This window comes from Miscanthus floridulus, unplaced genomic scaffold (genome assembly GCF_019320115.1).
Source record: "Miscanthus floridulus cultivar M001 unplaced genomic scaffold, ASM1932011v1 fs_375_2_3, whole genome shotgun sequence".
NCBI lineage: Eukaryota > Viridiplantae > Streptophyta > Magnoliopsida > Poales > Poaceae > Miscanthus > Miscanthus floridulus.
Window position 1 is genome coordinate 24,147 of NW_027096675.1, and position 15,469 is coordinate 39,615.

A 15,469-nucleotide genomic window follows, 5' to 3' on the forward strand; every position below is an offset into this window, starting at 1 on the left:
GTTGCGCTGTGGGTTGCTCTGAAGTGCCTCCGTGCCGGCGGGAGGCGGAACTCTCGGCCTGCTGCACTGCTGCGGTCTCGAGGAGGTCGCGGAGCTCTCCGCGGACCCGTCGCCCTTCGGTGGTGGAGGGCTCGGGCATCGCTCGGACTAGCATCGCAGCAGCTGCGACATTCTGGCTAGCGCGGTTAAAGATTGGGGGTGGCTCTCCCCCCTCGTTGTCGTTGATGCGGTTATGGACGTCGCGGGCCCTCCCTCGGGCTCCTCCGCCCTCACCGCGCCCTCGCTGCTCCTGCTCGAGAGTGTCTCGGAGCTGTTGCAGAAGGAGTCGGTCCTGTTCGACCTTGGCCTGAAGCTCGCGGAGCTGCTCCAGGTCTGGGCGACGATGCCCCCCGCGAACAGGATTCTCGTTCCGTGCTGCCGGGGCTACGAGGCGCGGAGGTGTGGCATCACCCGCCCCCGCCCGGGGTGGTGAATGGTTGCCTGTCCTTTCTTCCTCTTCGCCCGCCGTTGGCATCCCGAGCCCGACGTGGAAGCACTCACGGGATGGATCGTAAGTCCCTTCGTCGCCGGAGTCGGAATAGCCGAGGCAGTAGTCGCTTGCGGCCAAGAATCGGCGCAAAGCCCCAGGGTTGTGAAGTTCGGTGAAATCCACCCCGGGCCACGCCTCGTCCTCGTCCGAGGGGTCGGAGTGGGTGCTCAGGTCGAGAGCGAAACGCTGGCGGCGCTCCGAGGGGTGCTCGTGAGCGGCAGCGTAAGCGTAGGCGTAAGAGGTGGCGGCATTTCTCAACCCAAAGGGGTATGGGAACGGGGCCGTCTCCAGATTCTGCCCCGCTGGGGTCGGCTCTTCAGAGAGTGGCGGAGCGGGGTTAGATGACTGGGCATCGCCGTAAACCCCCGGCGATTTTCCTTTGTCCAGGCTCAGGTCAGACAGGTCCCCAGCCAGGGACCCCGTACCAACAGCTGGTCGTAGGATATCGGCGGGGAGTGGCGTGCCGCCCCGGGCTCGTGTAGCGTCGGGGTGGCCTTGCTCGCGCCGTGCCTGGCGAGCGTGGCGAGAGCGGCCGCCCGGGCGCCGCCTGCGCCTGGGCTGCCGGGGCGCGACTTCGTCGTCGGACGGTGGGGTTCAAGGAGTGAGGAGCACCATGTCGTACTCATGTCCTAGAGACATGAACTCTAGGCTCCCGAACCAAACTATGGTGCCGAGACGCAATGGTCGTATGTGGTCTGCCATCCGGAACTTGCTAGGATGACGAAGCTGACACGCAGAGGCCCCTACCTGGCGCGCCAACTGTCGGTGTTTCGGAACCGGGGGTCCCTCAACCAACGAGTGAATTTGTGCTGCGTGCCCCTAATCCCGGATGGTGATGCAAAGAGACACAAGGTTTATACTGGTTCGGGCAATCGAGGCCCTACGTCCAGTCTGAGAGATCGATCTTGTATTCCTTGCACCGGAGTGCTTGTAGTAGGGGGTTACAAGCTAGGTGAGAGAGGGGGGATAGCCCCAGGTCTCGGCGAGGGTGGTGCGGGCTGCTTGAGATGTTGTTCTCAAGCAGCGTAGAAGTGTCTAGTTCTATCGGTGTGTTCGTCCTTCCGCCCGTTCTTTTAGAAATGGCCCTGACTACCTCCTTTTATAGTTACAAGGAGGAAGCGAGAGGTCCACAAACCTTCCATTGGATACACCTCGGCAACAGAGGAGGGCCAACCTGTGGAATCCGCGGCGAAGCTCGACGCCCTCTCTACTGCCGAGACCCCCTCGACCAAGCCCGAGGTCATGGAAGTCAACGCCGAGCCTCCACGAACTGATCAGGACGCGGATTGGCGAGTCCCGTTCCTCGATTGGCTCGATCGGGGGGAGCTTCCTGACGACAAAACCGAAGCACGGCGGCTTGCGCGGCGAGCCAAGACCTACGCCCTCTACAACGGCGAATTGTACAGACGAAGTCCCTCAGGTGTCCTCCAACGGTGTATCAGCTCCGAAGCGGGCCAAGCCCTGCTTTGGGACTTACACGTGGGCGCCTGCGGGCACCATGCGGCGCCTCGGACGCTTGTAGGGAACGCTTTCCGCCATGGGTTCTACTGGCCGACGGCAGTCGCTGACGCTACCAAGCTGGTACGCTCCTGCGAAGGATGCTAGTACTATGCCCGACAGACACATCTCCCGTCCCTGGCCCTGCAAAACCATCCCCATCACCTGGCCATTCGCCGTATGGGGTCTCGACATGGTCGGGCCTCTACAAAAGGCCCCCGGGGGCTTCACCCATCTATTGGTATCAATCGACAAGTTCTCCAAATGGATCAAGGCTCGTCCGATCAATCGAATCAAATCCGAGCAGGCGGTGCTATTCTTCACTGACATCATCCACAGGTTTGGGGTCCCCAACACCATCATCACCGACAACGGGACGCAGTTCACCGGCAAAAGGTTCCTGACGTTTTGCGACGACCACCACATCCGCGTGGCCTGGTCGGCCGTAGGACACCCAAGGACCAACGGCCAAGTAGAGCGTGCCAACGGCATGATCCTACAAGGCCTCAAGCCAAGGATTCACAACCGATTGAAAAAATTTGGCAAAAAATGGCTCGCCGAGCTCCCGTCGGTCATCTGGAGCCTGAGGAACACTCCAAGCCGAGCTACGGGATTCACGCCTTTCTTCCTAGTCTATGGGGCCGAGGCCATCCTCCCCACCGACTTGGAATATGGTTCCCCGAGGCTGCAAGCCTATAACGAACAAAGTAACCGCACCACCCGAGAGGATGCCCTTGATCAACTAGAGGAAGCCCGAGACGTCGCGCTACTACACTCGGCCAAATACCAGCAGAGCCTGCGGCGCTATCAGGCCCGACGCGTCCGAGGCCGACTTGAAGGTAGGCGACCTGGTGTTGAGGCTAGCACAGAGCAACAAGGGTCGCCACAAGCTGACCCCGCCATGGGAAGGACCGTACATCATCGCCCAAGTACTGAAGCCCGGGACCTATAAGCTGGCCAACGAGAAGGGCGAAGTCTTCACCAACGCTTGGAACATAGAACAGCTACGTCGCTTTTATCCCTAAATTTCCAAGCATTGTATATGTCGTTCCTCGAAATACAATTAAAAAGTGTTCTTTAGTTGGTCTAATTTTTTGAGAAACCCCCCGAGCCCATCGTATGCCTCGGCAATACGGTAACACGGCAAGGGAAACTCAGTTCTGCCTCCCTCGGGGGCTAAATGGGGGACTCCCCCTAGGTCCCACGCACCATTCTTTAAGTTGCTTTTTCGCAAAAATTCCTACGCCAAGAACTCTAGCAGGCTCTGACGAATCATTTGTGAAGACTCCTCGGACCAAGGTCTGCTTCCTAAGCAAGAGGTCGGTAGAGTCGCGAGACGGCCTACGCCCCCAGGCTACGGCACTCCCTCACTACCTCTCGCTCAAGGAACGGCTTAGGCCCCAAAGGGGTTGTCGGTGTTTCGGAACCGGGGGTCCCTCAACCAACGAGTGAATTTGTGCTGCGTGCCCCTAATCCCGAATGGTGATGCAAAGAGACACAAGGTTTATACTGGTTCGGGCAATCGAGGCCCTACGTCCAGTCTGAGAGATCGATCTTGTATTCCTTGCACCGGAGTGCTTGTAGTAGGGGGTTACAAGCTAGGTGAGAGAGGGGGGATAGCCCCAGGTCTCGGCGAGGGTGGTGCGGGCTGCTTGAGATGTTGTTCTCAAGCAGCGTAGAAGTGTCTAGTTCTATCGGTGTGTTCGTCCTTCCGCCCGTTCTTTTAGAAATGGCCCTGACTACCTCCTTTTATAGTTACAAGGAGGAAGCGAGAGGTACATGAGAAGGCTACTATTTGCTGACGTATTCCGCTTCCTGGAGCAGTATGGCGTCGTGGGAGTTCCCGTCGATGTCTAGTCGGTATGGTCTTCAAGGCTGACGACATGCTGCGCTCTTGTACTTTTGTTGACTCGGTGAAGTGTCGAGGTCTGGTGGCTGCTGTAGTAGGCTGTGCCGAGACCTGGCGCGCTGAGGCCGAGACCCACTATGCTGAGGCCTGCTGTGCCGAGGCCTTTAGCAGGTGGCAATGTGAGGTCTGGGCGGCCATCGTCGATAGTTGATTTAGGCGGAACAGTGCGAAACGTGCGTCTACAGGATACGGTACCATGTATTGTCAGTAAGGGATGGTAAAAAGGCGGTTTGACCGTTGTCCTGTTGCTCCTGTCGCGGCGTACTGCCGATCGTGGCTTACGTAGTGGGGGCAGCTGGGCGCATTAATTGGATGCGATAGCCTGCCAGAGTGACTTTTGAGACGGAGGCGACGAGGTTGCGGGACGAGCCCAGCCTCGGGCGAGGCGGAGCATGGCCAGTTCGCCCGAGGCCCTACCGGGAGCCTCGGGCGAGGCGGAACTCGGTTAGTTCGTCCGAGGCCTATCGGGGGTCTCGAGCGGGGCGGAGCGGTCGGTTCGCTGGTCCCGAGGTCACAGGAACCCGGTTCTGACTCCCACGTTGTGTTCGTCCTTGGTGCAGGAGTTTAGGCAGCACAGTAGCCGGTAATCCCTGCACAGTCCCGTCGTGGATGGTAGGATGCTGACGTGACGGACGTCTGGTCTGCCACTTCGCTGTACTGTGCCGTCGTGTGGTTTGTCGGAGTGGTTGAGCGCCTTGATGGGACGTGCGGAAGTGGCACGCTGGTCATACTCGGTCTTGTGCGTCGTGGGGCTCCAGTACGGCTTGATGCAGGACATGGCGGGCGACGTGCTGGTTGCCGTGTAATGACGTCGTAGGGAGCAGCGGCTCTGCCGATGCCGAGGCCGAGCCATCGTGGGGGCTCGGTGGTCATGGACCCTCAGGCTGCCGAGCCCGTGAAGCAAACTGTCGAGGCCTTGGGGGGGGAGTCATTGGCCCTGGGTACTGATTCCGAGGCCACAGTAGCCCAGATGTGGCTCCCCACGCTGCATTGACCTCGGTGCAGGAGTTGGTAGCATAGTGAGGTATGGGCGTCACGGTGGTTAGTACAGTGGCGGGTAACCCCTGCCCAGTCCTGCCTCCTGTCCCATCGGCCATTCTGCTGTACTGTGCCGGGCGTGCGGCTGTTGTCGGGGACAGCAGTCGGCTGAGTTGATGTGACACGACGTTTTGCCAGAGGGACGGGAGAAGGAAGAGGTAGCGGAGTGCTGCCGAGCCCGCCTCGCGCGAGACGGAGGATCGGTGGCCCGGCCGAGGCCTGCGACGAGAGAGGGGGTCGGCCGAGGCCTTTGGTAGGGGGTCGCCCGAGGTCAGCGGCGAGGGGGCCTCGGGCGAGTCGGAGAATCGGCCGAGGCCAGCAGCGTTTAGCTGGTTTCGATTTTTGCGAAGTCTAAGCAGTCGTTTTTTGGATCTTGCTTAGGGTACCCCTTCTCACGGTATCCGACAGGGGTGTTTCGCAAATAAAATCTGATCAGAAGCAACAGAGGGCAAAGGCTCGGAAACATGAGAAAAAACAACTAAGAAACACGAATACTTCAGAAATAAAGGCCTCGACGACCACAAACGTTATGATACAAAAATAACCCCTATTCTATCTTTACATAGCCCCCGGGGCCCAGATCAAGGTTCAGGGCCTTCAGCACCAGCAGATGGTAGGGGGGCACCACCTCCTCTTCGAAGAGTGTCGCCAGCGCCGCGCCAGGGCCCTCCGCCGCCTCCATCAGCTTCGCGACCGCCGCGTCAGCCTCCTCGTCATCATTAGGCAGAACGTAGCCATCACTGATGGCCGGGAGGTCGACGCCAAGGTAGTGAGAGGAGATGACGGCCATCGCCCGCTTGACACCCGTGTGCAACGCCCCTCGGAGCCGTTCGCGCATCTGGCTGCTCAGCGCAATCAAGCGGCTCCCAAGGGAGCTGCCTAACTGAACCCCCTCGACCTCCAAGGCCTCGCAGGCGGAAAGGGCAGCACGTTTCAGCGCCTCGTGCTCCTTGATCTCGGTATCGAGCACTGTCTGTACCGCGCTGGAAGCCTCGGCGGCCCTGGTGAACTCCGCCTCTGACTCTGCACCGCGGAAAATGTAATGAGGTCGAGCCAAAGAAAAAACAACCTAAGTTAGGGACGGAAGCCCACGGAGCTCACCCTTGGCCTTCAGCTCCCAGCGTCGGGTCTCCACCTGACAAGCCTCGACCTTCTCCCTCAACCGCTGGGCCTCGACCCGAGAGGCCTCGGCCGCCCTGGAAGCTTCACTCCCCAGCTCTGCGTCACACAAGGAAGTTAGGGAGCAAACATAAAGAGAAGAAAACAAAGCAAGGGGACTCAAACTCACCCTCGACCGTCCCCCTCAAAACCACAGCCTCGATTTGCGAGGCCTCAACCGCAGCAAGGGCCTCGTTCAGAGCGCCTTTGGTCAGCCGGTGCGCACTCTCCTCTGCCCCCAGCTGCCCGGCGAGGGCCTTGCCCGAGGCCGTCGCTTCTTCAGCCCGGGATCTGAAGGCATCCCGATCGCTGACGGCGCAGGTAAGCTCCTCCTCCAGCTCCTTGATCCGCGCCGCCAAGGGGGCGAGCTGCGTCTGGGCTGTGGCCGCCTCGACCTTCGCGTTGGCACAGCGAAGGCGGAGGTCCCCCACCTCCGCGCTTCGTGCCGACAGAAGCTCGTTAGCATCGGCAAGAAGGCCCCTCTGCCGCTGAAGCTGGTCCCAAATTCCCCTCTCCCGCCGGAGGAAGACCGACTTCCCGAGGGACCGGGTCTCGAGCTCCTGAGGAGGCAGAGCAGAGGTCGTCAATTACGACAAAGCCGAGAAAAGAACAACATCACGCGAGAAAGGAAAACACGAACCTGGGCGACTCCGGGCAGTTCGTCGGCCACCATGGACAGCGCCGTCCGTAGCGACCGCTCCGCTAGCTCACGGTACTGCTCAAAGGTACTCCAGCGCCCGCCCTCGGCCGTGTCCTCGAGGGCGAACAGAGGCTCCCCCTCAGGGTCATCCCGGCTCCGCCACAGTACCCGCGGGGCTCGGGTCGCACCCGCATGAGGGCCGAGCCTCCCTCCTCTAAGAGCGGCGCCGGCTGCTCCACGGCATCGGTCTCCTCGACGTCGACCACCTCCCGCGCCCAGGAAGTATCGTCGGAGGAGATCGGATAGACCTCCGTCTCCCGGGCGCTCTCCCTCAACAACGGCGGGCCCTGATCCAAGGGCACAGCCAAGGCCTCCGCCGCCTGCGTCTCCGCCTCCTGCACAGACGGCCTCGCCGCCATCACAACGGCCTCGGTGACCTCGGGGGCTCCCGCCTCGGCAATCACGGCCTCGGCGGTCTCGGGGGCTCCGGCCTCCGCCATCGTGGCCTCGGCAGACGCAGAGACGCCGACCGCGGCCACTGTGGTCTCGGCGATCGTGGGCGCCGTGGCCTCCATCGCCTCAGCCTCGGAGGCCCCGGGAGCCTCGGCAACAAAGGGCACGACGGCCCCATCCGACTGTGTAGGGGCCGCCTCGGCGACCCCTCCGTGGGCGACCGGTCCCTTTGGGTCGACCCTCGCCGACGCCGCGCCGCGTTGGATAGCGGCTTGTGCCTCTGCCACCCAGTGGGCGGAGGACCCGGGGCTCGTCTTAAGCGCCTTAAGGGGCGCCAAGGGGAGGTCATCCGCAGGCCGCTTCCGACTAAAGGAAATTAACCTACAGGGTCAACGCGAGACCAAAAAAGCGAACGAAAGACACTACGACCCTGCCAAAAATACACTTACTTAGAACGGGGCGACCCCCGCTTCGCCACGGCAAACCGCATCTGCAACGGCGGAGGCGGCGGCAGTGGCGTCGCATCCGTATCCATCGGCGCCGGTCGGTCCTCAGCGGACCCCGGCGCCCCTTCGGTCCTCTGCGGGGGCGGTGGCGTCGCCTCCACCGCCACCTGCTCCGCCGCAGCCACCGAGCCTACCGGGCTGACGGCGCGTTTGCCTAACGCCCGCGCCTCGGGCGTGTCGGCCTCGGCCCCGAAGCGGGCAACCGTCGGCCCCGGGTCCGCTTCTCCTCCCCTTCCCGGGGGTGCCGGGCTGCTTGCCGACGCCCCGGGCGCCACCTCCACGACGTCAGGAAGGTGGTCCAGGGGACCTCGCCCTCCCTCGACCTTGTCGTCCCCGTCCGAGGCCTCCGTCGACAACGACGTCGACGGGGATTCCTCCAGCGGAAGACCGTCCTTCCGTTGTTGACGGCGGCGCTTATCTAGCTCCTCGCGCGCGAGGATGTGCTTCGTGCGCTTCGCCGCCTTGGCGTCCTTTCGCCTCTTCTGCGCATCGGCGTGAGCACGGTTGACCGCCCGCCGCCCCGCGTCCTCGGGAACGGGCGGTGGAGAGGAGCGCACGTCCCTCATCCCCTAAAGGAACGACAAACGCACATAAGGGAACAAGGGGTAGGAGGAGACTGAGGAGGTTCAGAGGCTACAGCGGCGCACGACTTACCAGCGAAAGGAACCCCCGCGACGGCCGCATTGCGATAGGGGTCAAGTTGCCGCCCCTCAGCTTCGCCTCTACCGTCTCCCCCACCCGACGAAGAATCTCCTCCTCGGAAAGGGCGGAGGAGGACATCCGGGTGCCCTCAATGGGCTCACCCGGCTTCATCTCGAACAGCCGCCGCCGCCGAGCCATCAGCGGCAGCACCCTCCGGCGGTGGAACACGGCCACAACCACAGGCCACGGTGAGGCCGTGGCCCCGCAGCCTCGCCAGCCCCTCTAGGAGCGGCTCCAGCTTGGGCTGGTCGACCTTCGGGACGCCCCACTTCCACTTCTCCGGGCAGCTCCCCACAATCCGCCCGGTGTAGGGGGGAAGCCCTCCGTCGTCGTTACGAAGGTAAAACCAACTCGTGTACCACCGGCGGTTGGAGGACGCGAGTTGGGCCGGGATGTAGAGGTACAGGCGGTCCTGACGCACTTGGAGAGTGCAGCCTCCGGCCCTCGACGCCTTCCTCTTACCCGACGTACCCGTCGGCTTGGTAGTGTGCCCCGCCCGGAACAGGTGGAGCCACAACTCCCAATGGGGAGCGATCCCCAAATACCCCTCGCAGACGGCAACGAAGGTAGCCGCCTGAGCGATGGAGTTGGGATTAAAATTATGGAGCTCCACGCCGTAGTAGTGCGGGAGCGCCCGCATGAACCGGTCCGCCGGGACACCGAGGCCGCGCTCGTGCAAAGAGACGAAGCTCACGACATAGCCGTCGCGGGGCCTCGGCTCCGGCTCGCCATACGGAGCGATCCACTCCGGCCTACTAGGGTCTGTCACCGGGTAGAGGAGTCCACCGTCGACAAGCGACTGGAGCATTTCCTCGGTGACGTCCGACGGATCCCAAGGGTCCGCCTCGACAACGACGACGTTGCCGGCCATGGGTGCGATGGAGGAATCGGGCGCGGCGGTGAGTTTTTTCTCTCTCCCTCCCACGCTCTCGCTTTTTTCCTCGCTTTCCCCCTAGGCTCGCTCTTCTCTCTTCTTCCCGGCACCCGCTGCTCTGGCGACGGCTCGACGGAGGCGGTGCTAATACAGGCAAGGTAAGACGAGGAGGGGCGAGATTCCTCGAGTATTTATGCAGGGAGGAGGCGAAATGAATGGGCGACGAAATCGGGGAGGTTTTCCCCCGTCCGGCGCGGTTAACCACTGAGCCGATTTCGGCGGCCCACGCGCCCACGTCTCCCGCATTAAATGCAAGGACGGTTACGTCCCATCCACCACGCCACGCCCGGCCACTACGGCAGCAGGTACCGTTTTGACTCCCAATAAAACTGCCTCAAAAGGCGCGCCGCCCGAGCCAATAGGGAAGATATTCCCTGTGGCCTATTCCTTTCGTATGAGGGAATCCGGCTCTGAACCTATTACGATCCAGGGGTTCGAAGGCTGGACCCAAAGGGTTTTGACAGCCGCCCCAGGATAACAGAGTCAGGGACGACCGCGGGCGAGCCCATACGGGGCCGAGGCCCAAGCAAGCGAAACGCTTGGGACGCCCAAAGTTGTGTCCGAGACCGGAGGAAAGTCTCCGAATGGGATCCCACCATAGGGAGGCACCGAGCCACCAAGGCCTAGCGAACGGCCTCGGCAACCACTAGAGACATCCTCTGGTACTCTTGGAGTGTGTCTCTGGACCGCTAGCCGTCCCCTAGCGAACGGGGTACGGGCCTCCACTCGGACTACCCGATAACAGCTCATCGGAAGTGCCACCGCTCGTGCCCATCGAGGGTAGCGAGGCACATTCCACCCCTCCTTCCGAGCGAAAAGGAAGCGTGAGGGTCGTATAAAAAGACAGGGGAGTCCCTGACGGCCCTCTCACCCTGTGAAGAGGCTAGGGGGCTCCTCCTGCAAACACGCCGAGACCCCACAACTCGGGCCCATGCCCAAAAGGGGCCTCGGCAAACAAACCCTCACGCGCGAGGGGCGTATAAAAAGTCAGGGGAACTCCCGACGGCCCTCTCGCTCTGCGCAGAGGCTAAGGGCTCTTCCTGCAACCTTGCCGAGACCAGAATGGGCTCGGCAAACAAACCCTCTGTCCAAACGAAAAGGATATGTGAGGGACGTATAAAAAGTCAGGGGAACTCCCGACGGCCCTCTCGCTCTGCGCAGAGGCTAGGGGCTCTTCCTGCGACCTTGCCGAGACCAGAATGGGCTCGGCAAACAAACCCTCCATCCAAACGAAAAGGATATGTGAGGGGCAAATGAAAAAGTCAGGAGACCCCTGATCGTCCTCTTGCTCCAGGCGGAGGCTCGGGGGCTCCTCTTGCACCCAAAAACCAAGACAAAAACGCGATAAAGGGCACCGAGCCCGTTACGGTCCAGGGGTTCGAAGGTTGGGCCTCCAAGAGGTTTCGATAGCCGCCCCAGGGCAACAGAGTCAGGGACGACTTCGGGGCGAGCCTACGAATGGCCCAGGCCCGAACGAACAGTCGCTCGGGGCATCCTAAGTCGTGTCCGAGACCGACAGGAGAGTATCCGAATGGGATCCCACCGTAGGGAGGCACCGAGCTACCGAGGCCCAGTGAACGGCCTCGGCACCCACTAGAGAAATCCTCCGGTACTTTTGGAGTGCGTCTCTGGACCGCTAGCCGTCCCCTAGCGAATGGGGCTCGGGCCTCCACTCGGACTACCCGATAACAGCTCACCGAAAGTGTCCACGCTCGCGCCCATCGAGGGTAGCATGGCACATTCCACCCCTCCTTCTGAGCGAAAGGAAGCGTGAGGGACATACCCAAAGTCAGGGGGACCCTTGACGAACCTCTCGCTCCGTGCGGAGGCTAGAGGGCCTTCTTTTTGCAACCTCGCCGAGACCCCCGCGACCCGAACTTGCGCTTAAGGGCTCGGCAAATGCAATAAGAACTGATCACTCAAACGCGAAAATGGAGAAAGCCCCTGGAGGAGTAACTTCACTCCTCCAGGGGATCAGGGGCTACACCCGACGGGTGCGCTCGCGCGCACCCACCGGAACCTCAGAAAACAAACCAATTCCTACGAAGCAGGCATAAACCCAGCCTCGACGAACCCTCAGGGAGAATGCGCGCACTCACCCCGAGGCTCGGGGGCTACTGTCGGGTACCTTAGAACGGGGTACCCCAAGCAAACATCAAAATAAAGCTAGAAGGTAAGCCGTGGGCCCCTCACCTGCCACGACCGAGCCCTCCTCCACCTCGCCTCGAGCCTCGAGCAGGAGGTCTTGGAACAAACTTCGCCTCGCGCGAGGCTCCCCAGGGTAGGCCTCGGCAGGGGGCGCCGAGCCTCAGCAGGGGGTGCCGTCTTCGTCTCACCCGAGGCTCTCCAGGGAAGGCCTCGGCAGGGGTACATTCTCCGTATCACGTGAGGCGTCTCGCGCGAGGCCTCAGCAAGGAACCCGATCTCCGTCTCGCGTGAGGCCCCAGCCTCCGTGTTGCTCGAGGCTGGGTCGCCCGCAGCCCGTCACCCCCCGCCTCGACCGGCCCTCCAGACAACGTGTCATGTCCCATTAATGCTTCAACCACTCCCGCAATCTTAGCCGGACGACGGCTCAACATCACAGAATGGCCGACGCGACCCAAGGTCGCATCAGCGCCATACCGGCTGGGACAGGGTACGGCAGGGATTACCGGCCACTGTGTCCTAACGCTGTATCCACGATCAGCGCCATACCGGCTGGGACAGGGTACGGTGGGAATTACCAGCCACTGTGTCCTAACACTGTACCCACGATCAGCCGCCCACTCGAAGCCTCGGCACCGTACACCAAGGTCTCGGCCATCTTGGGGATCGTGCCTGCCGAGACCCCTCCACCATGGTACAGCCTCGACACCGACCAAGTTTCGGCCTCGCACGCAGTCCGTCCACAGTGGCTTGCACGTCCACCGCCGCACCCACTCCGAGGCAGTCCCGGGGCTCCCACGACGCACAGGATCTGCTGGGACGGCCACGTCGCCCCAGTGCTCTAAGGACGGACCACTCCGACGGCCACACCGCCACAGAAACAGGCTCCACCCCGCCACTAGGAACAGGCTACAGGGCCCGGACACGCCGCCACTATTCACACAACGTCGTATAGTTAGCTCATGTACCGTCCTAGTCCTCCCTTCATGCTATAAAAGGAGAGGACCTAGGCTATTTTAGGGGGGAAGACACACGCACATACACACATCCCTGCCGCCTGAGAGCAACGTCTCAAGCGGCCCGCACGACACCCTGCCGAGACCTGGGACCAGCTCCCTCTCTCCTTTAGCTTGTAACCCCCTACTACAAGCACTTCGGTGCAAGGAATACAAGATCGACCTCTCAGACTGAACGTAGGGCCTCGGTTGCCTGAACCAGTATAAACCTTGTGTCTCTTTGCATCACCATTCGGGATCGGGAGCACGCAGAACAAATTCACTAGCCGGTTGAGGACCCCCCGGTCCGAAACACCAACAGTTGGCATATTCTGAATGGGGTGCCGTACTACAAGAGGAAGAAGCAGGCTATGATAATCATTTCATGCTTTGCTTTAGAAAATTACTTGTGGATGCTTAAGTACGAAGCTGATCCACCTTCGTATGAGCTACCGGAGTGGGTTGAGCTAAATCGGGGAACCCCAACCTCTGGAGTTAGGGAGTTAATATCTATGGTTGTGTGGAGTGGTATCTAATTTAGGAAAGGTGAGGTAATGCAGCTACTTCCTATATATCTGTCTGTTGTTTACAGTACTGAATTATGGTAGTTAATTACTCCTCAAACATTAGCACCTCAAAATTAAAATTAGATAACTGTTAGTATACTAAGCTTTTCTTTGCATAGTTGATTACACCTCAAACATGTGAACCTGTGGAACTGGTTGTTTTACACCTCAAACATGTGAACCTGTGGAACTGGTTGCTTTGCTTTATAAAATTTATGCCTTTCAATATTTCAGAGTATATACTGTGGAACTGGTTGTTTTACTGAGTACATACTCCAGGCTCACCTACACATTTCTTGGCCTTGGGATCTTTATTGTTGCTGAATCTGCAAATGGTCACTGCCTCTCTTGTGTATCCTTTTAGTCGGTAGGTACATGGAGTTCGATGTTGTTTCATATACCAGCCTCCATTGCTTGCGTTTGCTTGCTGATTACCTATGTTGAATTGCTGGATACATGGAGTTACATGTTATCTGATATACCATACCAGATGCCATCACTTGGGTTTTGCTTGTTGACTACCCATAGAAACTGAGAAGTGGTAAGGAGCTCAGCTGTGAACTTTGATACTTTGTGATTTTTTCCTTATATCTGCTATTTTATGTCCTGACATAGTATTTGTTGTATCTCCACTGCAGTAAAAGGCAATTGTTCATTATTGTCGAATTGTACCTTGCATTTGACTAGTAAATGTTGTACAAGTTCTTGTGAATGGAGTTAGAAGACACTCCACTCCAGTCATCAGGGATTTCTATAACTGCCAATTAACTGCCAGGTCTCCATTCTCATTGTCTTATTTCCTTAGTTTCACATAAAAGATTCTAATGCAGTTAGTATAATTGTTGAGTTAAGATTTCCACCTGATGTTTGTCTCGTTGCATTGCAGTGGACATGATTATGATGATACTCTGCTAGCTAAGTTTGAAAGTATCTACACATATTCTGGAGACCATATCTCTACAATGGTTGGCATCAATGCTTATTCCTTCCCCAACTTGGCAATTTTTGTAGCCATCATTGCTTATCTCCTGCTATCATTGTTCCTTGTAGTTTGTTTTCAACATTGACCAAGGTTTGCCTGTTCTTCCTGAGTGGCTTAGCTTCAACAGAGTGACAGCACGTTTGAGGCAGGGATATGAAATTGGTCCTGCTAGGCTTCTTGTAAGGTTTGTTTTAATCACATTCTTGTATGGGCCTGTAGCAAAAAATATCCATTGAACTTGCACCGACAGTTTTTCCAGTTCTGTTACTTTCTTTATAATCTTTTTGTTTGATGATGTAGTGCTTCTGGAGGTCACATGGAGAGAAAATTTGCACCTCATGAAGCATTTGCAATTGGTGGGAGAAATATTGTAAGAGGATACGAAGAAGGTGTTGTTGGCTCTGGGCGCTCTTATACTGTTGGTAGTGGTGAAGTTTCATACCGCCTGGTAAACTTCTTTCTCCTCCCGACCTTACTGTCTTTTTGTTGTTGTCAAATGGATCACGTGGAAGTACGATAGACACAACTGTGTGGTAACCACAGAATGCCGTATTGGCAACAAGGGTGTACATGATGCTGTCACTAGGAAGACAACAGATGCCATTTTGCTTTTGATGGAGATGAGGTATTTTTGTAGTGAATGTAGTTAGATTGTGCAAGCAAATATATGACTTGTGCCTGCCATTTGACCTAGCTAGGTTGTATGTGTTTTGTATGGATGGAACAAATGGATTGTAAATTGTTGGTTGAACATGTAACTTATTTAACTGTGTATTGCGGATTGCAAATGTGTTGTAAACAACCTTATGTGCATTGTGGTTTGGCGCCATTATATGAAACCACATGTTGTTGCCACCAATATTCAATTTAAATTTAAAATTTTAAAATCATGGTAACAAGCTGCTGGGAATGGCTGGTGGCTGAAATTAGCTGGCTGGGCTGGCTGGTCCAGCGCCCAGCACCAGCCAGCCAATTCAGGCCTGCCGACCAGGCTGATAAAAGGCGATCGAGGAGCCCATATCAGGAGGCTGTGGTTGCAAAGGCATCCGCGCGCAGAAAGGAGAGGCAGCCAGCGAAAGCTTCCTGCTTATTGAGACCTTAACCATGACGGCAGGCACAGCCATCGCCATCATGAGATTAGGAGAGAGAATGGATAGCTAGCTGTTTCCATCACGCCCTTATTGCATCGTGAACTCGACGTGTTCTTCATTTGTATAGGTGCATATATATATAGAATGCCTAAATCCGATCACGATCAGATATGCAGCCTTCGTCTTATCATTATATACTTCTACAATTGAGCTCAGTGACAGAACATATCATTGCATCGGCACCACCGGCAAATCATTTCGCCAGACAGACAAATCAAAGGTCGTATTTTACAGTAAGGACCAAGCATCAGCTATACCTGTACT

At 58.2% G+C, this 15,469-nt stretch overlaps 2 protein-coding genes across 2 annotated transcripts; one reads left to right on the forward strand and one right to left on the reverse strand.

Annotated features, from left to right (window-relative positions):
• Positions 1 to 5,520: 5,520 nt before the first annotated feature.
• Positions 5,521 to 7,759, reverse strand: LOC136531596 (uncharacterized). Its single transcript, XM_066524252.1, has 3 exons — positions 7,710 to 7,759; positions 6,960 to 7,605; positions 5,521 to 5,679 (listed from the first exon to the last, which is right to left on the reverse strand). Exons 1-3 carry the CDS (start codon positions 7,757 to 7,759, stop codon positions 5,521 to 5,523), a joined length of 855 nt encoding a protein of 284 aa, XP_066380349.1.
• A 764-nt stretch (positions 7,760 to 8,523) lies between these two features.
• On the forward strand, positions 8,524 to 14,669 carry LOC136531593 (outer envelope protein 80, chloroplastic-like). Its single transcript, XM_066524246.1, has 6 exons — positions 8,524 to 8,620; positions 13,760 to 13,847; positions 13,959 to 14,037; positions 14,123 to 14,238; positions 14,355 to 14,502; positions 14,598 to 14,669. The coding sequence occupies exons 1-6, from the start codon at positions 8,524 to 8,526 to the stop codon at positions 14,667 to 14,669; spliced, it is 600 nt and encodes a 199-aa protein (XP_066380343.1).
• Positions 14,670 to 15,469: the final 800 nt, after the last annotated feature.

Coding starts and splice junctions, on each gene's coding strand:
- LOC136531593 (XM_066524246.1), top strand. CDS start 8,524: ATGGGCTCACCCGGCTTCATCTCGAACAGCCGCCGCCGCCGAGCCATC. Junction 14,038..14,122: donor GAGACCATATCTCTACAATG/GTTGGCATCAAT, acceptor TGTTCCTTGTAG/TTTGTTTTCAACATTGACCA. Junction 14,239..14,354: donor CCTGCTAGGCTTCTTGTAAG/GTTTGTTTTAAT, acceptor TTGATGATGTAG/TGCTTCTGGAGGTCACATGG.
- LOC136531596 (XM_066524252.1), bottom strand. CDS start 7,759: ATGGATACGGATGCGACGCCACTGCCGCCGCCTCCGCCGTTGCAGATG. Junction 7,606..7,709: donor CCTCCGCCGTTGCAGATGCG/GTTTGCCGTGGC, acceptor TTGACCCTGTAG/GTTAATTTCCTTTAGTCGGA. Junction 5,680..6,959: donor GAGGCTCGGCCCTCATGCGG/GTGCGACCCGAG, acceptor GATGACGAGGAG/GCTGACGCGGCGGTCGCGAA.